Source organism: Copadichromis virginalis, linkage group LG14 (genome assembly GCF_057382275.1).
Source record: "Copadichromis virginalis isolate Kocher_CV1m ecotype Utaka linkage group LG14, C_Virginalis_male_GT1.1, whole genome shotgun sequence".
Taxonomy (NCBI): Eukaryota; Metazoa; Chordata; class Actinopteri; order Cichliformes; family Cichlidae; genus Copadichromis; species Copadichromis virginalis.
In genome coordinates this window covers 16,824,755-16,848,050 of record NC_140631.1, presented here as the reverse complement: position 1 = coordinate 16,848,050, position 23,296 = coordinate 16,824,755, and the positions used below count along the sequence as shown (strand labels likewise).

Genomic DNA, 23,296 nt, shown 5'->3' with positions numbered 1-23,296 from the left:
AGTTGGCTTCTTTTTGCTTTCTCACCAGCATGCTACCATTTGCAGTTGTTGATTTTCTGGATGGTGGAGGTGTATCCATAATTCCTTGCAAGTGGTTTACAGGACCAGCGGAAGATTCTTGTTTCTGGCCACCAGGGAGAGTCAATATCAATAAGGCTGTAAAGGATGGAGTTACTCCAGATACAAACTGGTCACAGTACAGAGTTCACATCTTGGGGAAAGCTGGTAAGAAGCATTTTTATTTATTGCTACCAAATATTCTGTCATTAAAGACAGAACAAAAAATTTCCCTGTAATTTCACTAACAACATTTTGTTGATGTATGTCAAAAATTTACAGAAAACTATGAAAATGCCAGGGTGAAACTGCGGAGGTCTGAAGCAACCTCTGATCTGCAGACTGAGTCGGATTCTGGAAGCAGATTGGGAAAAGGGAAGCGGAAAAGGAGGTAATTATGTTTCTTAAAAACGCCTTAAAAGCAACAATTTATCGTGGTGATTATAAGAAAAACAAAAAAAAATTGACAGTGTCTTTAGCAGACCATTGCTGCTCACCAGATTTAGATATGATCTTAAAATAGCACTTTGTAACTTTTTGACTTTTAAAAATCAGTTTTAGACTCCTTTTGATGCCGGACTATACATTAATGTTTTTAGTTTGTAGGACTAACCAGTAACTAAATTGTTTGTGGGGTTTTTTAATATTTTTTAAAATTCATTTTAAGGCCAGTGATCCAGTCAAGCTCGGATGAGGATTGGGACAACGCTGCGGAACAGCCAGAGACCTCATCACCATCAGCAATGGAGAATAGACATTCAAGTGAAACTCCCCACCAGAACATCACTCATCCATTTGTTCAGCTACCACCACCCTCAACTCCTTCACCTGTGGTTTCACAACCAGTTCCAAGACAACTTGTACAAGCCACCAATACCAGCATGTTTGTACGTGTTCTAACCCTCCTGGAAGACATTAAGGAGACTCAGAGGATCCAAAGTCGAATGCTACAGTCTCTCCTCAAACAACGTGATGGACCAGTTGCTGCAGTATTACCCGAGGGTGCTGTTTTTCCTCTCCGGACAGTCGCAGACGTGGAAGTAGTGGAGCAAAAACTGATAGACCCTGTCTTCCTGAAAGAAGTGGTAAATAATAATGATGTAATAACAATAGTCATTGTCATTAATGCCTCAATCTGCGTTTTATGCTAGCAGTTATGACGGGCGATCGTGGCTCAAGAGTTGGGAGTTCGCCTTGTAATCGGAAGGTTGCCGGTTCGAGCCCCGTCTTGGACAGTCTCGGTCATTGTGTCCTTGGGTAAGACACTTAACCCGTTGCCTACTGGTGGTGGTCAGAGGGCCCAGTGGCGCCAGTGTCCGGCAGCCTCGCCTCTGTCAGTGCGCCCCAGGGTGGCTGTGGCTACAATGTAGCTTGCCATCACCAGTGTGTGAATGCGTGTGTGAATGGGTGGATGACTGGATATGTAAAGCGCTTTGGGGTCCTTAGGGACTAGTAAAGCGCTATATAAATACAGGCCATTTACCATGATCAAGGAAAGTTGGTGTTTGTTCAAACATGGTCAGTTCAATGAAGTAGTGGAAGGTGAGCTTCACAAAAGTTGCTGTTTTTGAAAATAAAATAAGTTGTACTTTACAAGTTGTGCCACGCCAAACCTTAAGAAAATACTTTTGGTGGATCAGTCATTTAGCTCTTTGCATTTAAGCCTAATTACTGTGTAGCTATGCAGGTTTTCTTTTAGGTGTGACTGATGGTACTACTGTCAGTAAAATTATTGTCCTTGTGTGTCCTAAGGTTGCTGTTGTGGCAGAGATCGGAGGGAGCACTGTTGATGAAGCCACCAGAAGAATGATGGCTTTCATTATGGACAATGCTCTATCCAGGCAATATAACTTCGTTGGGCACCATGGAAAGCGGGAATTTCGAGGGCTTAAAATTTTTGAAGTGCTATATGGTAAGCTCATTAGTTTGTAAGATATTTTGTTGATGTTTGAATAACAGATGCTCACTTCAGCTGTAGTCAGTCTTCCAATCAATTTAATCACTGACTTAAGGTTTTTATACTTTGGTTCAACATTTATGTGACATCTTATGCTGTGTCACAGTATAAATATAAGTATGTAACAAAAAAAAGAGAATTACAGCTGTGTCTAGATTCAGTAATAAAGTCTCACTTTCTTGTGGTCAATATCTGTGCTTTACAGGCAGCTTGAAAAAAAATGCTCTTACAAGCCAGATTACCAGAAAAGAGGCAGAAAAGGCAGCATCTAAGTGGTTTATTGGTACAAGAGATAGAGGAGGAAATCGCATGGCAAGGGCTAGGGCTGCTCAATTAATCGAATTTTAATCACGATTACGATCTGGGCTTTCAACGATCATTAAAAATGACGGAGCCGATTATTAGCCCCTCCCTCATTTATCCGCGACACCTTAAAGGCCGGTCCGTGAAAATATTGTCGGGCATAAACTGGTCCGTGGCGCAAAAAAGGTTGGAGACCGCTGATTAAGAGGACCCGAGGGAAGCTCGGAAAGCTAAGCAGAAGTTATTTGGAGAGGAGAGAGTGACTGCCGTTGGCTGAAAAGAGAGGTAAAAAAAAAACTTCAGTGGTGTTGCACACTATTTTATATTATTTTTTAAAGTCATTGTTAACCCTTTAAAGCCGGTCGAGCAGCACGCTCCGTTTTGTGTAACTATTTTTAAATCCCTGTAGGACCGGAACCGTGTAAGCTAGCGCAATAACCCGGAGGAGTTGTACTTACATCTGATGCCATCAGCTTGTCCTCGGTCACGGTTTCCTTCCACATAAAGCTTTGCAAAAACTGCATAAAAAGCGCTTGCAGCAACAAAAACACAATATTCCAGAAACACGCTTTGCCGATCCGATCAGCTATTCGTAACACTTCCCACATTGAAACAGAGGTCAGCGCGAACTACCGCATATCCGCCATTGTGGCGATTGTGGCTCAAGAGTTGGGAGTTCGCCTTGTAATCGGAAGGTTGCCGGTTCGAGCCCCGGCTTGGACAGTCTCGGTCGTTGTGTCCTTGGGCAAGACACTTCACCCGTTGCCTACTGGTGGTGGTCAGAGGGCCCGGTGGCGCCAGTGTCCGGCAGCCTCGCCTCTGTCAGTGCGCCCCAGGGTGGCTGTGGCTACAATGTAGCTTGCTATCGCCAGTGTGTGAATGTGTGTGTGAATGGGTGGATGACTGGATATGTAAAGCGCTTTGGGGTCCTTAGGGACTAGTAAAGCGCTATATAAATACAGGCCATTTACCATTTCCTGCCCGAAACCGGAAGTGACGTCATTTTTTACTCGTAGGCCTTAAAAGCCTATACTGGTCATGTTTGACTTTTCTGAATAGTTTCTGAGATGCTTAGAACTCGAATTGCACTGCTGGAAATAGTTTATTTTGATGCACATGCTGTTTTCTTTGCAAATTTGCATCATAGGATTGTTTTTTCGTTTTTCCTGCAGTATATAAAAATTGCTGTATCTCCAAAATAAAACTATGAAGACACTCAAAATAAATTTCCTGTTGTTGTAAACTATTTTTTGCAACTTTTTTGTATTTAAAGTTTTGAGGGATAAGCCTCTTAAATTTCTCCAAGTAGAAATATATGTAAAAAAAGCAAAAATGATTTTCAATTTTTTTTGTAGTTTATTGCACTTTTTTGCAATTAATGTAGTTACTATGGACTTAATGCATACATATTATTAAAATATGGGCTATAACAGTTGCATAGCAAATTAAAATGCTCCCACAAATGGCACTACAACATGTAAAAAAATAATATAAGCTCTGGCGGACTTGGTTCTATAGTAGGTCTTAAAGGGTTAAATAAATATCGTCAAATAATCGAGATCTCAATTCCAGTGAAAATAATCGTGATTATCATTTTTGCCATAATCGAGCAGCCCTAGCAAGGGCACAGTGTCGCGTGCAAGAGAGGTATACCTTAGTGACTCGGTTTAGATAGACTGTGGAGATGAAATTAATTAGAAATACTTTATTATTGAGGGAAATTATGTTTGGGTTGTTTTTTTTTGGGGGGGGGGCTCATCAGCTCAGGTTGTTCTGGAGGGTGATGGCTGCTGCCAGGAATGACCACATATTTCTCTCTGGTTTGCAGCATACTTGAAGACGGCTCTCACTAAACCATTTTTTGGTTCCTCACTGTGTTACGGTATGTGAACAATTTCCAGTTATGTTTAGCAGTTTGTGCAATATTCTTCTTTGCACAATCAGCTCCAGGAACTCCAGCGCCAGCCTTCTTTACCAGTGTGTCACCAGTGTGACTTCAAACTCACAGACTCTGATACTGCTGCCCTAACAAATGGCTGGGAAGCAGATTGGAATTTCCACAAGAGACTTGTAGAAGATATTCCACATCTTGGTGCAGACATTAAAGTAGTAGTTCCCAAACTTTATCTGATGGCCCTATTTTTGTTTTACATGAAAATCTTCGGTGCCCATCCAGCACACACCTCAAGAAGTAGAATCTGTTCTCTCCTTGGTAGATGTAGTCGTTGTTACATTTCCAGTCTTCTCCCTCGTCTCTCAGCATGTAAACCGTGCTTTGTTTACTCCTGTTCCCCCTGAAATCCACAATCATCCATTCTGTTTTGTGTTTACTATGAGGTGATTGTTTCTGCACCATGCAACTGGTTAACCACGTGCCTGTTCTAAGCTTTGTCCATCACTGAGACACCCCACAACACTTATCAATGTAACTATGTAGATGTCTTTTAATTTGATTTTTGAGTGCCTACTTGGTTAATCCTTTTGTAAATAGCTTTTCTGTTACCATGGATACTCATGGTCTTCAAAGAGTTCAATGTAGGAGGTCAAACAACTTGTTCAGCACAACTTTCAAAACAACTCCAGTAGTATTGCAAATCTGATGTTATTTGTGAAAAAGTGCACTTTTTTTCAGGACCAATGGATCAGTGAATGAGTGAGAAGCTGTGTTTCAGTGCATTTCTTTTTCTTTTAAACTGTATAACATTGATTTGTTATTGTTTTGTGTATACTAGGGACCTTTTTTGTCAACATGTTCTCTAAACAAAAAAAAATATTTGTATAGTATATAAAAAATTACTGTTATACTGCATACTGTTTTAAAATTTCATATTAATCAGTATTAATAAAAAAGATAAACTGACTTTGTTGTACAGGTGATTTAAATTTTAGCTTACTGTATTATCCAAAATCCCATCTGGGCAAGCACACTTGGGGCCACCATGGAAATGGAGGACAAAAATAGCTGGGTCCCAGGTGGGTAACCCGTGTGGGCCCCAAATATCAGACCCGCTTCTATGCATATGGGCCCCACACATGTTTTTTTGATTGGATCTGGTTTGGGGCCCATTATTAACCCATCTGGGCAAACACATTTGGGGTCACCATGGAAACTGAGGACAAAAGTAGCTGGGTCCCAGGTGGGTAACCCAGGGGGGCCCCAAATATCAGACCCGCTTCTATGCATATGGGCCCCACACATGTTTTTTTGGTTGGATCTGATTTGGGGCCCATCATTAACCCATCTGGGCAAACACATTTGGGGCCACCATGGAAGCTGAGGACAAAGGTAGCTGGGTCCCAGGTGGGCCCCAAATATCAGACCCGCTTCTATGCATATGGGCCCCACACATGTTTTTTTGGTTGGATCTGATTTGGGGCCCATCATTAACCCATCTGGGCAAACACATTTGGGGCCACCATGGAAACTGAGGAAAAAGTAGCTGGGTCCCAGGTGGGTAACCCAGGTGGGCCCCAAATATCAGACCCGCTTCTACCCATCTGGGTCCCACACTTGTTTATTGGCTGGGCCTGATTTGGGGCCCATCCAGGGCCCGCCATTAACCCATCTGGGCAAACACACTTGGGGCCGGACAAAAGTAGCTGGGTCCCAGGTGGGTAACCCAGGTGGGCCCCAAATATCAGACCCGCTTCTACCCATCTGGGCCTCACACTCGTTTGTTGGCTGGGCCTGATTTGGGACCCATCCGGGGCCCATCATTAACCCATCTGGGCAAACACACTTGGGGCCACCATGAAAACTGAGGAAAAAGTAGCTGGGTCCCAGGTGGGTAACCCAAGTGCTATCAGACCCACTTCTACCCATCTGGGTCCCACACTTGTTTATTCGCTGGGCCGGATTTGGGGCCCATCCAGGGCCCGTCATTAACCTATGTGGGCAAACACATTTGGGGCCACCATGGAAACTGAGGACAAAATTAGCTGGACCCCAGTTGGGTTTCCCAAGTGGGCCCCAAATATTAGCCCTGCTGCTCCCTATTTGGGCCCCACATATGTGTCTTGACTGGGCAGTTACGGCAGTTTTTAACGTGAATTAACTTAAATTAATACTATCAACTAAATAACTAACACCAGATTTGATGTATTGCCTTTGTATATGTTACGGACAAACAGGTGTCTAGAGTTGAGTTCAACAGGAGATATAAATAATTTACAAAAACAATAGTTTTAAAAACGTGTTTAAACTAATTGTTACGAAAAAAAAAATACGTACGATGAAACTGAGAATTGACGTATAATTTTTCTGTCATCTAAAGTGATCTCATAATAATTTGGCGCAATGCTTATTTATCAGCATTTGAGTCATCTAATGAGTGTCTACCTTTGTCTTTCATGGAATTCCGGAGATCAGATACTGGAAGTCGGAACTATTTTGTTACAGGAGTGAGTACACACTACACTCTTGGGTAGCAGTTATATGTGGAATATATCATTTTTGTGAAGGAAATCAACTTGATATATAAGGGGTTGGGTGTAAGGAGTTTGAGTGCCTTTGTTGACTTGTTTCAGAAGGAAGAGCTGATCACCTACCAATTGCAAAGCTGTTTGTTTGATCTTCTAGGTTGCATGTCAACATAAATAGTGAATCTCATGTTGACCTTGGCACATCCGTCAGAGTGCTAGTGTCCTAATGCTGGGTTAAAAGTGCTTTGGCACAGAGAAAATATGTATCATATGTGAACGAGGCTTGTTGTAAGAAAACACATTCGACACTCAAAGAGAGTAGTAAAGTGCTATATATAAGTAACAGTCCATTTTGAAAGTGCTAATGTGCCAAGGTTCAATGATGACAACCAGCTTAGGTAACCAGGTCATCTTAACCCCTTCACTTTGGTTTCTTGCTGTTGAACTAGAGAAAGTGTAAGATGGCTTACTGTTGTGTATTTGTGCTGTATAGTTTTATCTATGAGCGAGTTCAGAGGCAAAGAGATGGCAATAGTGCAGTGACGAGAGAACAGCTTGATGGAAGCCAGCTGACTGACCCAAAACATAAGAAGCTTGCTCAGTGCCTGCAGCATATTGGAGACGAGCTGGATGGAAATGTAGAGCTCCAAAGGTTGGTAACTTGTCTGTGTGCCTCTTCAGGCAACTTTAAAGGCGTGGAGTATTATGATATGCATGTTTGTTCAACTATAACTGTAATAACTAAATTATTTGCTTACCATTATTCAATCTTTTTCCCTAGAATGATAAATAACTCTTCGCTTTGTCCCACAAGAAAGGTTTTTATGAGAGTGGCCTCTGAGATCTTCTCAGATGGAATATTTAACTGGGGCAGGGTGGTTGCACTGTTCTACTTTGCATGCCGACTCGTTATCAAAGTACGTGAAACTGCTATTGCCGATTCCCCCGTTACTACCCTGTGTATATAAGCCCTGTGTTTTCCCATGCTCGGTGTCGCGTCGTACCCTCAGATTATGCCTGTGTTCCTGTTCTCCGATTTCAGTGGTCACTTCATGTTTTGTTTTCATACCAGCAATAAAGCTGAGGTTTTTGAGTTTCACGTTAGTGTCTGAGTCCTGCGTTTGGATCCTCCTCTCCGCCTGCCCGCACACAGAGCCCTGACAGAAGCACAGGGCACACGGCCTTTATTTCCTTTCTTAAAGAATCATGTATAATATGTGTTAAATTGTGTGTGTATATATATATACTAGAAAGCGAAAATTTCAGAAGAAATTTTAAGTGTGCCTATTAGTGATGGGATTTCCGGCTCTTTTTAGAGATCCGGCTCTTTCGGTTCGGCTCACTAAAAAGAGCCGGCTCTTTCGGCTCCGAACCGGCTCTTCAGGTTGTTCTGTTGCTTTAATTAATTTATTATTAACAATAATATAAAATTATGCACAAAAAGAATTACTAACGTAAAACAAAGTGGTTTTATTTATATACCGGTATGTTTATATATAAATATATGCGGTGGCCCCTAGAGACAAAACACGTACAAACTCCGAAAAACATTTCTAGCATGAACTGAACTTCCAAAGCAGAGCTACTAGATCACTTAAATTACACAATTGAAAGCATGTGTGTATTGTTTGTGTATTTATACACAGGCACTCATATATATTCAAATAATTTAAAAAAAAGTTCATTTACCTGTTACTACCACACACCAAATCCGGTTGTTGGTACTTGCTGGCTTGTGTAGCCACAAGATACCAAAAGCTCCACACTGCGCCCAGCATCCTGGAGCACTTCTGTTGTCTTTTGTACGTGTTTTGAGTTTTTATGTGCTTCTGAGTTTTTACATGCTTCGGAGTTTGTACGTGTTTTGGAGTTTGCACATGCATCAGAGTTCGTACGTGATTTGAAGTTTGTATGTGCTTTGTCTGTAGGGGCCACCGTAAATATACTTTTATTTATTCACTCCACATAAAATGTAATAAATAAATCATATAATACAAAAATCAACTATTCACATTTCAACTTTTAACTATTTAAATTTTCAGCTTTTTCCTTTTGCAAATTTAAAGTGAAAACAACACAAAACACTGCAAACCACAACCCAATTAAATATAAATTAAAATATCAAAACAAAAAGAACATGCATATTCTCTGTCATATGGGCCTGGATGAATAAACTTTCTGAATCCTTTATCATCTGCAACCGAAAATAGTTGTGGATGATTACTATACCTTTCTAATGTCACGTTTTTGTCCCTGGCTCTCTTTCTCTCTCTCTCCCTCTGGCTCTGTTCCTGCTACTGAGTGTAACTACCGCCCCTCCCCCCTCTGCCCAGCGTAAAGCACAAGGCTCACGTGCAGGCGAGAGAGAGAGGGTGAGAGAAAGAAAAAGAAAAAAAAACCCCACGTGACGGCTCGCGATAAGGAGCCGGCTCGCGTCGTTCACGTCAAAGAGTCGGCTCTAAGAGCCATTTCGTTCGCGAACGACCCATCACTAGTGCCTATGCCGCTGCTAATCAGTGTAGTTTGCCTTTCATACGGCTACAGAGAGCAAAACTCAGCAGAGCAGCCATTCTCCACCATGAACTATGGTAAAAACAAACACCTCTCGCGCCTCACAGATGACAGCTTACAGTTTTGTGTAACGATGAGGGGACTTCGTACAGCCCCGATTTGCAGACGCTGTGCACAGAGGTTCATGAGCAGAAGTCGCATTGTACCACGGCAGACCCGACAATGTTTGCATGAACATGCTTTGAAGCATTACGTTATGGACCACTTTTCACACATGGTTGGTGTACCCACACAGCCAGCTGTAGCTTTTCAACGCACAGCCCAACACACACCAAAAAAACAGCCGAGAGAGCACAGACTTTACGCCCGTGGGTCCACCTCCCCTGCAGCAGCACTGCAGACCACGCCCTGCCACACACATCAAACAGGTAAAATAAATATTTATGCACTTTTATATTCACTTTTTGTTTTTTGTTATTTTACACAGTGTTCTGAATGATTAACAATGGTCTACAGCCAATCTTGTGTATTATTATACAAGCTTTGGTTGTAAGATTCAGATAACTATTTAATAAAAGCTAAATATTTTATATGAGAGCAAGAAAGAAAAGTATATCTTCGTGTCCCCCTTTCCCTGTTAATGCCCTACCTGGCCCCCTGGCAAAAGCTTTGCTAGATCCGCCCCTGCACAGTTACCAGCTGTCAGCTACACAAAAAAAGGAGCTTGGTGTTATTTGTCTCTCAGAAACAGTTCATAACTTCCCTTCAACTCATTCATGTCACCTAAAAGGTAAACCTGTTTCTCCATCACCAGTTCAGCTCTGATGATTCAGTAAGGACATCTCCTGGTTTCGACCAGCCCTTTTTTACAGCTGTGGCTCCAGCAAACATCAGCTGATACTAGAAATTAAAATCAAATGAATTCTAACAACAGCTGATCAAGCTTAAACGTGCTGCTGTTGTTTAGCACAATAAACAAACGAGAGAAAAGCCGATCATTGATCAGTTTCATGATTGAAGTTTCAACAGGCGAGAGAATGACATGGGAGCATGTCATAAAGTTCAACATCAGTAACTTAGCGCGCACACAGCTGTATAGAAACTCCGTCGTGCTAGCTAGCACGCAGTACGAGTTATTGTAAAAAGTCAACACAACGAAAATAAACTACACCTAAACTCGGTTTATATCTGACACAAATAGAGTGCGCAGTTCATAACTTCTTACCTGAAATTCAGTTCACCTCACGCTCCGACCGGCAGCCGCCTGCTTCTCCTGCCTTCGGTTTCCCTGATCCACAATTGAGAACTGTTGCTAATATGGGATCTCTTGATAAAACGAGCAGATATTTGAAGTTTACACACCTACATCCTCGCCTGAAAATATCTTAAAAGTTTATTTTGCGACCTAGAAACACTAATAAAATACATATTAAAACGAAATGGTGGCCGCCATTGTTTGAGTCGGTAGAGGCGTGCCATGACTTGTGGGATATGGAGTGTTCCACCAAGCATACACCCTTGCGGTTACCGTAACTATTCAACGGTTCGCGCAACCTTAAAAATTCCAATGGTTCCTTAAAGCAGCGACGCTGTGCGCGCCGTTGATATTCTCGTCATTACGGTAATCCAAATACGGGTAGACAGGCCATACCACTCCCGACATACCACTAGAGAGAGCCAACACACCACAAATGAAGTTTGAAATCTGTTTTTAGGGGGCCAAAAGTTAACTAAGTGCGCCTCTGCCAAGAGGCACACTTAATTAGGTGAGAAGACATGTAAATAACTGCAACTTGAATCTGTACTGAGGCTCAGTATTTGACACAGAGTTCATGTTCATGTATTAACTATAATATTGGCCATATTATATTTAAAAATTCAAATTCAAATTTTATTTGTCACGTACACAGTCATACACAGTACGATATGTAGTGAAATGCTTGGACAACTGCTCGTGACCTAAAGAAAACAAAAAAAGGAAAAGGCTATGAATAAGATAGGAAATAAATATGAAAAATTAAAAAGGGTAAATTTAACTAGGAAGGAATAAAATATAAATTAAGGTTAAAAATGAAATAACTGTACAACACAAATTAGAATGAAGGGTAAATTTGACTGGGAGAATAAGGTAAAATATATAAATTAAAGTTGAAAATAAAATAACTGTACAACAAAATACACAATATAGAACTATATAAGAATGTATGAAGAAATATAAATAAATATATACACAATAACAGCAGCATATACACAATAACAGCAGCGTGATTTAAGTAATGAAGTGAAAACAATGTCCAGAATGTCCAGTGTGTGTAAGAACTGTATGTGTGGGTCAGTACTGTGTGGTGGTGTGATTGAGAGACCGTATCGCCTGCGGGAAGAAGCATTACATTACATTACATTACATTACATTACCAAAGTGATATGACTTTAGTCTCATGAAAAACATTAGCTAATTGTTATTTACTAGCTAATCTTAAATGACTGTTCAGTACAGAAATGAAGCCCAACAATCATGTTTTACTGTCCTGTGGTCTCAGCCTCAGATACTTATTAAATCTCACAAAGCTCTTGTAGAAACAAACAAACAAATGAACAAAATATGTTCTTCTTCATTTCTGTCAAACAAAGTTGTATGACACGTTTCCAGCGGTTAGTATCATGGTTGCTAGGCAACCTGGGAAGCGCGATGGAGACTAGACTGTCCCATACAGCCCATGTGTTTGCAACAAACTTGCCGTTTATTTTGCAAATCGAGCTCAACACTGCCCCTAGCGTCCTGGAGCACTTCCGTTGTGATTTGGAGTTTGCATGTGTTTTGGATTTTGCATGTGTTTTGGAGTTTGCATGTGTTTTGGATTCTGCACGTGTTTTGGAGTTTGCATGTGTTTTGGATTTTGTACGTGTTTGGATTTTGCATGTGTTTTGGAATTTGCATGTGTTTTGGAGTTTGCATGTGTTTTGGAGTTTGTACGTGTTTTGGATTTTTCATGTGTTTTGGAGTTTGCATGTGTTTTGGATTTTGTACGTGTTTTGGAGTTTGTACGTGTTTTGGAGTTCGTACATGTTTTGGAGTTCGTACGTGTTTTGGAGTTTGAATGGGTTTTGGATTTTGTACGTGTTTTGAATTTTGTACGTGTTTTGGATTTTGCAACGGTATAAACAATGAAAGGTGGTGGATTAGCCAATTGGTCATGATCAACTGTGGGCTGGACCAATTACAATACATCCGTATTGAGGGGGAAAGGAACGCGATTAGTCCTGTACTTCAGCTACAATGAAAAAGACACAAAACTGGAGTTATTCTGTCTTTGCTGCACAGCTGCCTCTTCTTCTCTTTCTCTCCCTCTCTCTCCTGTTGCTACTTCAATCATGAAACTGATCAATGATCAGCTGATCATCTCTCTTGTTTGTTTATCGCCCACTTTGTGCCAGAAAGAGGAAACCAGTGGATGTTGCGCTAAACAACAGCAGCACGTTTAAGCTTGATAAGCTGTTGTTAAAATTTATTTAAAATTTATTTCTAGTATCAGCTGATGTTTGCTGGAGCCACAGCTGTAAAAGCTGCTGCTCATGATATCGGTTTGGATATGAGGTGAGAAGGAAACATGAAGGTGATACAAATCATACATATATACCATAAAGCCAGTGTACGTCACTGTCACAACAGCGTTTGTTTTAGTTCAAAGGCTTTATGGTTTTTCCTATAATACCTGGTGGTGTAGTCGGTGATCTTTTGTCAGTTCAGCCTTATATATATTATATACTATATATTATGTTTAACCCGAGTGACCACCCGGTCAGCTGGTGGGTAACAGGCATCTCTGAAAATGTTTAGAGCACTTGTGCAAACATGTGATGTCTTGATGAATCAAGCAGATATTTGAAGTTTACACAGCAATAGTGATGGCCTGCTTGAAGCTGACGCTCTGGTGCGTGTGTCAAAAAAATCAACACACTGCTTCAGAAGCACTGTGTCGAAGCTTGATTCGTTTGGCCAGAGTCAGGTGATCAGTGACGTCCGAAGCTTCATTTAGAACCTAACTGCTTTGGTATCTGATTCAATGGTTTATAAGGAAGCGAATCATTCGCGGGATTTGTGGAGTGTTTGATGGTGACAGATAGCAAACTACTGATATTTTTACTAAGAGATTTGGAGCAAGCGAGGAATAGAGGAGTTTCTGCTGTGTGGAAGTACTTTGAGTTGATTTTGGTCAATCGGCTTGGTTTTCCAGCTTTGTGTTCTTGTTGTTTGCTTTTGTTTTGTGCGTGTTTATTTTATCTGACAACGGGAAAAACTTAAAATGTCAAAAATCTGCTTTTCATAATATAAATATCATTAAATAACTTTAGAAAGACTTCTATTTGACTCTTTACATTTAATGTTATAAAAAGATACATTTTATGTTTTAAATAATCTTAAACTGTTAGTCTGCAAAATGTGCAGCAATTTAATTTATTTATTCTCTTTAGCTGATAGTTTGTGGGGCCCAGTTAAACTGTATAACTGCATCTCTACCAGTTTCTCTGCACTCCAGCCTCTTCTGTTCCATGTGAAGGGATTTTCCTTAAGGCAGGAGAAATTATCTAAATATAAAAGGAACAGGTTCGGCCATCGCACAGTGGAACAAATTTTCTTGTTAAATACAAATGGAAAAGGGTTACCTTAAATGCATGTTTTTAATTTGCAAGTTCATAAACATTTTCCCTTTCCAGTTCACAATCAATTCTACCCCCAGGTCAAAAATATGTATAGGAAAATTTCCCTAATGTAATATTATTTATAAAAATACCCATCTAGCAATTAACTGCATAACTACATGGAGGCGGGACCTCACAGCAGAAGCATACTCCATAATGGTTGTGTCCAAATTCATGAGCTGCATCCTCCTGAGGACCCGGCCTTCACGGTCTACGTGGGCCGGGACCTCAGAAGGTCGGGTAGGCCGGAAGTAAACGACCGTGAAATTGGACGGTCTAGCCTTCTGATTAGCGTCACCGCTGTCTCGGTGGAGTTTAATAAACTCAGTCCGCGGTGATCTGAAAATGATGTGCCGGGAGTTGTGCCGTTCTTGGCCGCATCAGTAATCCTCGAGCTCCCGGCTAGCTATGGAGCTGGTGGGTAGCAGACGTCTCCGAAAACGTCGAAGCACTTTTGCAAATATGCGATATCTTGATAAACCGAGCAGATATTTGATGTTTACACAACTACTTTCTCGCTTGAAAATATGTTAAAAGTTTATTTTGTGACCCAGAAAAATTAGTATGAGTAATTTTAAAACTTAGTAGCGGCCGCCATTGTTGGAAACTGGAGTTTGGCTGGGCCGCGCTATGAATTCTGGGATATGGTAGGCCACGAAGGACACACCCAACCCATCCTTCAAATTCGGGGAAAAGGAGGACGCATTTGTCGGCTGCATTCAGAGGAGTCTATAAATTTGGACAGCCTTCGGCGCGTTGCTGTGACGTAATCGGTCTACAAATGCGGACTCAGGAGGATGCAGCCCATGAATTTGGACACGACCAATGTGTTGTACATTATTATATGTAACGTGGTATTTTTCATTTATTGTATTTACCAACATCAAGACGTCACAAGCAAAGAAAGACCACACCATGGTGCATGTTTAAACAAGGAAAGTTTACTGGTCAAAATTATTTATTAAAGAAATAAATAACATTTTTGTCACCCCAAAAAATACACGTTTAAAGCAACACAACGGTGGCCCAATATCAGACAGAATTCCATTCTGTAGAGTGGGAAATCATTACGAAGCAGTTGGTTTTAATTGTGGATTCAAGCTGCTCTTCTTTTTTTTGGCCACCAGATGTCACCAGAGAAGACTGTGTTGAAAAGCTTCAAGTAATGAACCGTTTTTCAATACAAGCTTCAATGCTTCAGAAAGCTTCATTTGGCCATCACTACAAAGCAACATTCACGCATGAAAATATCTTAAAAGTTTATTTTGTGACCCAGAAAGAGTAATATTTCAAACTCCGCCACTCTGTGTTCCTCTGCCACTGCCTCATTTGAGTTTTGGACGAAATAGATTCTGCAATATTGCATTTCGTCACTTCGAGCTGATTGGAGACCAAAACAGCCAATCAGATTTTTTTGAATCCAAGTCTGTGATTGGCTGGTTTTGTGGCACAAATATAACGGGGTAGAGAAAGAGTTGAGCGCGCACGGGCAGAAATGTTGAGAGCGCAAGCAACACATTGCCAGCAAGCGCAAATGCAAAAACTGAGCGAGTGGGGCTGCTATTGTGCGTGTGTATGGATAATAGCAAACACTGAAATACATTTTTTGCACGCAGCAATGAAGTTTGTTCACTCAAATTTAGCTTTTCTTTGCTCAAAATAAATTTCGCCTCAAAATGCAACACTTGCAACTGCAAATTATTTTTACGTGCGCTCAATTTTTCTTTACGTGCGCTCAGAATAGTGGCACAAAAATAACGCCATAGGAGGTTTGCCCTGGTGCAGGTGTGCCGCAGTGGTCAGTGGAAGAATCCGGGAGTTTCTAGGTGAATTTTCCATTAGGTCATAGCGCACTCGGTGCTTGCTTGGAAGTTTAGGGGTTTTTTTGCTGTAAAAAGAAGTTTTCTTCCCACGCACAACGGACACTAATGTTTTTGTCACTTTTTATGGAATCAAACTCAAAGTAAGGTCAGTACTTCCACGCTTTAAACGCTGCAGGCTCATACTCTCTCCCGCACTCGATATTGTTGATCCATTGTTGATCTGCACACAGCTCTTGTCACTAAAATCGCACTCGCTTACGTCACTGTCGTGAGACATTCTCGCAAAAAAATCACGGTTTTAGTAACGCGGTAACGCAGTGTGCTTACGGGAAAGTAACGGTAATCTAATTACCGTTTTTGCAACCCCTTACTTTACTCGTTACTTGGAAAAAAAGACTGAAGACCACTGAGAGAATAGATTTACTTTTTCTGACACTCATTTTGCTGAATATAATGAATATAATATGCAAATGGGTGCCCCTCCCTGAGCCTGGTTCTGCTGTAGGTTTCTTCCTGTTAAAAAGGAGTTTTTCCTTCCGACTTTCTGAAATTGGAATTAATATATTGCTGGACAATACCTTTTTTTTCTTTTCTTTAAAGACATAATCATAAATAATTGTATATGCAAGAAGTCTAACTTAGTCTTTGACCTTAAGTACTCAGGGTGTTTTCCTGTGTGTGTGTGTGTGTGTGTGTATCTGAATAAAAAGGCAACATGATGGACTATTCTGGTCCAACAGCTACTGTCCACTCTTCTCTGTTATATGAAAAACACTCTTCCCTTTCTAAGTTGTTTTTCTCTCACATCTCCTATGTAATTTTTTGCTTCTCATTCTACCTCAACATTGTCCTCTATTATCCATCAGAATTCTTTTTAAATTAAGACATTCCCCTTTTACAACTGCCACTGTTGTGTTTGCCCCTCTCCTGTCATGCCTTTTTGTTCCCCTCTCAGTGCAACACCAACATGTTCCTCTCTGACTCTCTCTTTCCTACCTTTTATTCCACCTCTGACATGGTTGTCCATCTCTGCTCCGTGTCTTATAATCCTGCCAATATATCAAAGGTAATATAGTTTTATTTGACATGTGTCCTGGTGTCATTGGTCACAGATAGACAGGGCTACACCTGCTACAGACACTTTGTAAAATGAACAGGCCCCTCAGGACGGAAATAGATATTAACATATAGATCAGACTGTTGTTATATTGCATGCTATAAACTCCTAATGCACAGAGTACTATAGGTGTGGATGCACTCAGAATAGCATTTGTACTATGGAAATGTTACTCACCACAGCTAAGGTTTCTATGGATCTTAACCTGGTGGCAAATGCGAGATTGAATAGGCATGCTAGCTATAACTTAGACTGCGTGAAAATCATGGCAAAACTGCATTCTTTCTGCTTCAATGTTTACATATTAATATTGTTAATGAGGATTAGTATAGCATTTTGGAGATTCACCTCCTAGTAAAGCTTTTGAATTTTCCCTTTTTCTTTGGCTGTTATTTAGTTTTTTGTTTTGTTTTTTTAAATATTTCATTAACTGTTTAGGGATTGCAGTCAATGCCTGCCTGAAGTCAAGAACCAATGCCATCACCAAATGCTGTGTTTTCTCCCTTGAGATACTCTGCAAGCCCTTTACTGGAGCTTCCTTCTATTGCTGCTTGTTTATGGGTCTCTCTGCATTCAGTTTTTTTTGCAGTATCTGAAAAGCATGGTCTGTCGGGTTTAGGTCAGGTAAATTGGTTGCCCATTAAAGAATATGCATTTATTTGCCTTGAGAAACTCTTGAGTGCTTTTCGCAGTTGGCTTTGGGTAATTATCAATTTGCACAGTGAATTGCTGTCTAATCAATTTTGCAGTATTTCACTAAACAGAGAGAACAGCCTTGTAAACGCCAAAATCCATCCTGCTGCTTCTATCAGCTGTCACATCATCAATAAATATGTTGACCCGATTCTACTGACAACCATGCATCCCCATTGCCTGCACATTGCCTGCACTATGTTTGACAGATGATGTGGTGCTGTGATACAGGTCATAAGCTGTTTCTCTCCTTTCAATACTTTTCTCTTCCCATCAATCTAGTGCAAATTAATCGTGGTTAAATTTGTCAAAATATATGTTTTAAAGAATACTGCAGATTCATTGTTTACTGCTAAAGTGTAATCTGGCCTACTTACTCTTTTTCATGAAGGTGGCTCTTGATTGTACATTCTGACAACCTCCTCAAGTGTTCTTGTTATGAATTTGTAATGATCCACTTCGGTTGTTTTCTGTGGTCTTTTAGACCTTTTAGTGTTGCTGAGTTGCCCAGTGCATTCCTCTTTTTTAAGAATTTACCAGATTGTTGATTTGGCCCCTCCGAAAGTACTGTATTTTCACTTTCTCCCTCTGATAGGTTTATTTTGGTTTGTCAGCCTAATGATGGCCTCCTTCGCTTGCACTGACTTCTCTTTAGACCTCATATTGAGAGTTCCAGTAAACAGCTACCAAATGCCAGTTTAACACATCTACAGATCTTTTCTCTGCTTATTCCCAAGTGGAATAGTGAATGAACAGACCTTACCTGGCCTTGCACCTTTTGCTCAGTCAATTTTTCAATAAAAATTAAGGCTCTGGAAATGTGGGACTATGAATAAGAATGGCTTTAATTCCTAAAATCTTAATGCAGTATTTTTGTTAACCTCCTTGAATTAAATCTTAAAGTCTGTGCTTGACATCACATCTTGGGTAATTTAAAATCCACTCATGTGGATCCACTAAGGCAATATATGAAAATGGTCATTGTCCAGAAATGGACCTGGATGTATGTTACACTTCTTTATACATTCAGTTAATCAGCAAAGAAATTATTTGTGAGACTCATATGGAATTTTTGCTTTGCATATGAAATTTTTTAACAAAGCAGTTTTGGGGGAAAAAAAAAAATATCAAAATTTCAAAACCTGTTGACTATTCTGGCGACTTCAGTCTCTTTCAGGATGTGTGTGTGTGTGTTTTCTGATGTTAAGTGCTCATTGCCAGATCATTTTATACTGACTGTGATTTGTATTTATTTAATATGTCTCACTACGCTAAACCTGTTAGTTTAAATAGTTGAATTCACAAGATTCAGTACTTCCCGCTGATGTCTTCGACAATTTGCTTTTTTTTTTTTTTTTGCTTTTTTTTTTTTTTTTTTTTTTATCTTTAACCTATTAGTACACATTTTTGTTTCATTTTTCTTCTCACCATTTATGTTTCTGATTGCTCTTGAATACGGAGTTAAGAGTCTCACATGCCACACAAAAGGACAAGACAGTGACAAGAAAGTGTTTCGTGTTTTTAAATATGTCTGTGAAGGTTCTCAGTCATCCAGGTCATCGTAGTTAAAGGAGCTTGCAAAGAAAAGCGTCTGGACTTCTTTAAGTTACTTGAAGACGTTTCACCTCTCATCCGAGAAGCTTCTCCAAGCATGTAGTGATGGGATTTCCGGCTCTTTTTAGAGATCCGGCTCTTTCGGTTCGGCTCACTAAAAAGAGCCGGCTCTTTCGGCTTCGAACCGGCTCTTCAGATTGTTTTGTTGCTTTAATTAATTTATTATTAACAATAATATAAAATTATGCACAAAAGGAATTACTAACGTAAAAAAAGTGGTTTTATTTATATATGTTTATATATAAATATATGCAGTGGCTCCTAGAGACAAAACACGTACAAACTCCAAAACACATTTCTAGCATGAACTGAACTTCCAAAGCAGAGCTACTAGATCACTTAAATTACACAATTGAAAGCATGTATGTATTGTATGTGTATTCATACACAAGCACTCATATATATTCAAATAATTTAAAAAAAAAGTTCATTTACCTGTTACTACCACACATCAAATCCGGTCGTTGGTACTTGCTGGCTTGTGTAGCCACAAGATAACAAAAGCTCAACACTGCGCCCAGCATCCTGGAGCACTTCTGTTGTCTTTTGTACGTGTTTTGAGTTTTTATATGCTTCTAAGTTTTTACGTGCTTATGAGTTTTTACGTGTTTTGGAGTTTTTACGTGTTTTGGAGTTTTTACGTGTTTTGGAGTTTTTACGTGTTTTGGAGTTTTTACGTGTTTTGGAGTTTGTACATACTTCAGAGTTCGTACGTGATTTGAAGTTTGTATGTGCTTTGTCTCTAGGGGCCACCAAAAATATACTTTTATTTATTCACTCCACATAAAATGTAATAAATAAATCATATAATACAAAAATCAACTATTCACATTTCAACTTTTAACTATTTAAATTTTCAGCTTTTTCCTTTTACAAATTTAAAGTGAAAACAACACAAAACACTGCAAACCACAACACAATTAAATATAAATTATAATATGAAAACATAAAGAAGATGCATATTCTCTGTCATATGGGCCTGCATGAATAAACTTTCTGAATCCTTTATCATCTGCAACCGAAAATAGTTGTGGATGATTACTATACCTTTCTAATGTGATGTTGTTGTCCCTGGCTCTCTTTCTCTCTCTCTCCCTCTGGCTCTGTTCCTGTGCTACTGAGTGTAACTACCGCCCCTCCCCCCTCTGCCCAGCGTAAAGCACAAGGCTCACGTGCGGAGTGAAGTGGGAAAAAAGTGCGAGAGAGAGAGAGAGAGAGAGAGGGTGAGAGAAAAAAAAAAACCCACGTGACGGCTCGCGATAAGGAGCCGGCTCGCATCGTTCACGTCAAAGAGCCGGCTCTAAGAGCCATTTCGTTCGCGAACGACCCATCACTACAAGCATGACATCCCGGTGCATTTCAGACCCAGCAACACGCTCAGACAAAAACTGGTTCACCCGAAAGACAAAACGCCAAAACACAGACTTAACAATGTGGTGTATGCTGTACAGTGTATCCTGTACAGTGCAGCGAGGAATGCCCAGACCTCTACATTGGAGAGACCAAACAGCCACTTCACAAGCGCATGGCACAACACAGAAGAGCCACCTCCACAGGACAAGACTCAGCAGTCCATCTGCATCTTAAGGATAAAGGACACTCTTTCAAGGATGCCAATGTTCACATTTTGGACAGAGAGGACAGATGGTTTGAAAGAGGAGTGAAAGAAGCCATCTATCTCCACTGTGAGCGACCATCTTTGAACAGAGGCGGTGGTTTACGACACCAACTGTCTGCCATCTATAATCCAGTTTTGAGATCCCTTCCCAGACGCCTTAACGCCCACTCACATCCTGGACCATCTGATCTCAGGAATTCGCATGATAAGGTGGGGCCAGGTTTCACAATGAACACACCCGAAACTCTGGCTGATTGGGACCCACACCCAGTTTCACACCTTGGCTCAGGTGATTAGAGGATCATCAGGGGTCCTTTTGTCCCTCTGTGGGGGGATACTCCCACTAGGTTTATATCTGGGACTCTCCACCATTTGACCTTAGAACTGAAGAAGCTTCTCGAATGAGAGGTGAAACGTCTTCAAGTAACTTAAAGAAGTCCAGACGCTTTTCTTTGCAAGCTCCTTTGACTTCGTGTTTTAAACTGCATAAAACCTTTGGGATTTAATCTGCAAAAAGGGGATGAGAATTAAAACAGACTTCACCCAAGCTGTATCTTTGTATGGATAGCACTCTGCCCTTATAATTACATGATGGCTGCCTGCACATACAAATGTATTTCAAATTCACGTATGACTCAGTAGACAATAAAATAGTTTATTTAAACTACATCTTGAATTATTCATGGTATAGGTTCCTGTCAAAAGGTAAATTTCCCACTGTGCATTCATTTGTATTAACGAGCACACATGGGTACATGTTCATTTGTCTGTGTTGCTCAGCGTGAATTTGGTCAGTGTGTGTTTTTGTGCATAAACATATCTGTGCGTGCTTTGGTAAGTACATTGCTCACTAATGTGTGTGTGTCTGTCATCAAATTATTGTCATCAGCTCAGGATAGTCATTTAAGCTTGACCTCACGTAATGGGGTTTGACAGCCAGTGGCTTAAGACAATAATTACACAACACACAGACAGCCTGTATCAAAGCGTGCTGACTAGAATAAAAATCATCTCTGAGCTGCTGTTACTAAAGAGAAGCAATTATCTGCACACAAAAGTAGGCTGAGGAACAAAAATCTGGAAAAAGGAGGGGAAATTTCAATTGGTTTCCCCCCCTTTTTTAGAAAGGTGCTGATATTAAATAACCGAGTTGAATACTTGGCAGTAAAGGTTCAAGGGGGAGTTGCTTAGTTGTGACTTCTCTTGGATTTTCAATAATACAGTGGCTCATCTGTCCATTTTTATCTCTCCTCTTTTCTCCTCTCCTCTTCTCTCCTCTCAGTAGATGTCACTGCAGTTCCATCACCCACCAGGCGAGCCGACGGATTGCAATGCATCGTGGGACGTAGACACCCTCAGGTTACGATAGCAGTGACGAAAGGGACTGGAGGGGAGGAGAGAGGTGTGGAAATGATATAATGAGGGGAGGAAGAGGACTGATAAAAGGAAAAAGAGAGGAGACAGTCCGGTAGAAACATTTCATCCTCACAGGTAAGCCCTGCACATGCAACGTGCACATCTGATCCTAAATCCCAAATGTATACAGTAGCACAAAATTGCACGCCACAGCAGTTGATGGTGATGACCTGTTAAAGCACACACACTCACACACATACGCGTGCACACTCACATATCCCAGTGATGCAATTAACTGTCATGGCCCATCTCCTATCAGTTGTTAATGAAGAGATAAAGTGTTGTGGCATCAGGGGAAATGTGAGTGAAGATAGAGGTGTTGTTGACTTGCCTCTGTCAAACAGATAGCAATCTGTCAGCTCTCCAGTGCTCCACCACTTCTGCTGATTGGACGCCACTGTAATTACTTTATTCAATATGGGAAATGAAAAATATCACTGCTCATCAAGTGACATTTCAAGCGCTGTTTTTACTTTGCTCAATACGTGTAACTTTTTTTTGTATGTCAGTTTGGTACTTCTCAACAATCCGTTTTTCTGTTTTTGCTGTATATGTACCACGTTTATTGCTAATGTGTTCTGCCTGCCTGTCATGCAGTTTCAGAACAGACTAAATGCTGAGAGAAGTGATTTTTCATGGGTTAATCCCCCACTTTTCCTCTAAATAGTTGGCCTCCTCAGTGAAAACAACCCTTAAGTGAGTCCAACTGGCACTGTCTCTGTTCTGTCTTCCCTGATGGTAGACCATTTACCAGCAGATTGTTTTAGACTTGGCTCTTCCCCAGCAAGTTGGGAAGAACTCTATCGCTCCTCTCAGGAAAGATCAGCTGCAAATTTTTGAACATTTTTAGGAAGTGAAGCAAGACTGTGAGGTTGGGCAAAAAAAACGTAAGCGCCACTACTCTATAAGCATGATCCCTTGCCAAATTCAGGCTCTGGGCAATAGCCTTGCTCCCTGCCTTTCTTCATCCCATTTTCTCCCATGGTGAGGGAATTTCCACATCACAGTAATTCTACTAAACATAATTACACTGCTTGTTTATAGCGTATTTTAACTTTGACAAA

At 40.6% G+C, this 23,296-nt stretch overlaps 1 protein-coding gene across 1 annotated transcript in view; it reads left to right on the top strand.

Annotated features, from left to right (window-relative positions):
• LOC146693745 (uncharacterized) overlaps positions 1-22,301 on the top strand; it is a 46,450-nt gene extending 24,149 nt beyond the window's left edge. The window contains exons 2-7 of the mRNA XM_085478807.1: positions 29-225; positions 340-448; positions 725-1,142; positions 1,810-1,969; positions 4,146-4,199; positions 22,099-22,301. Of these exons, the coding sequence (XP_085334933.1) occupies positions 29-225; positions 340-448; positions 725-1,142; positions 1,810-1,969; positions 4,146-4,199; positions 22,099-22,235 (1,075 nt within the window). The 3' untranslated portion in view covers positions 22,236-22,301. The remainder of the gene's footprint in view (positions 1-28; positions 226-339; positions 449-724; positions 1,143-1,809; positions 1,970-4,145; positions 4,200-22,098) is intronic.
• The last annotated feature ends 995 nt before the right edge of the window (positions 22,302-23,296 follow it).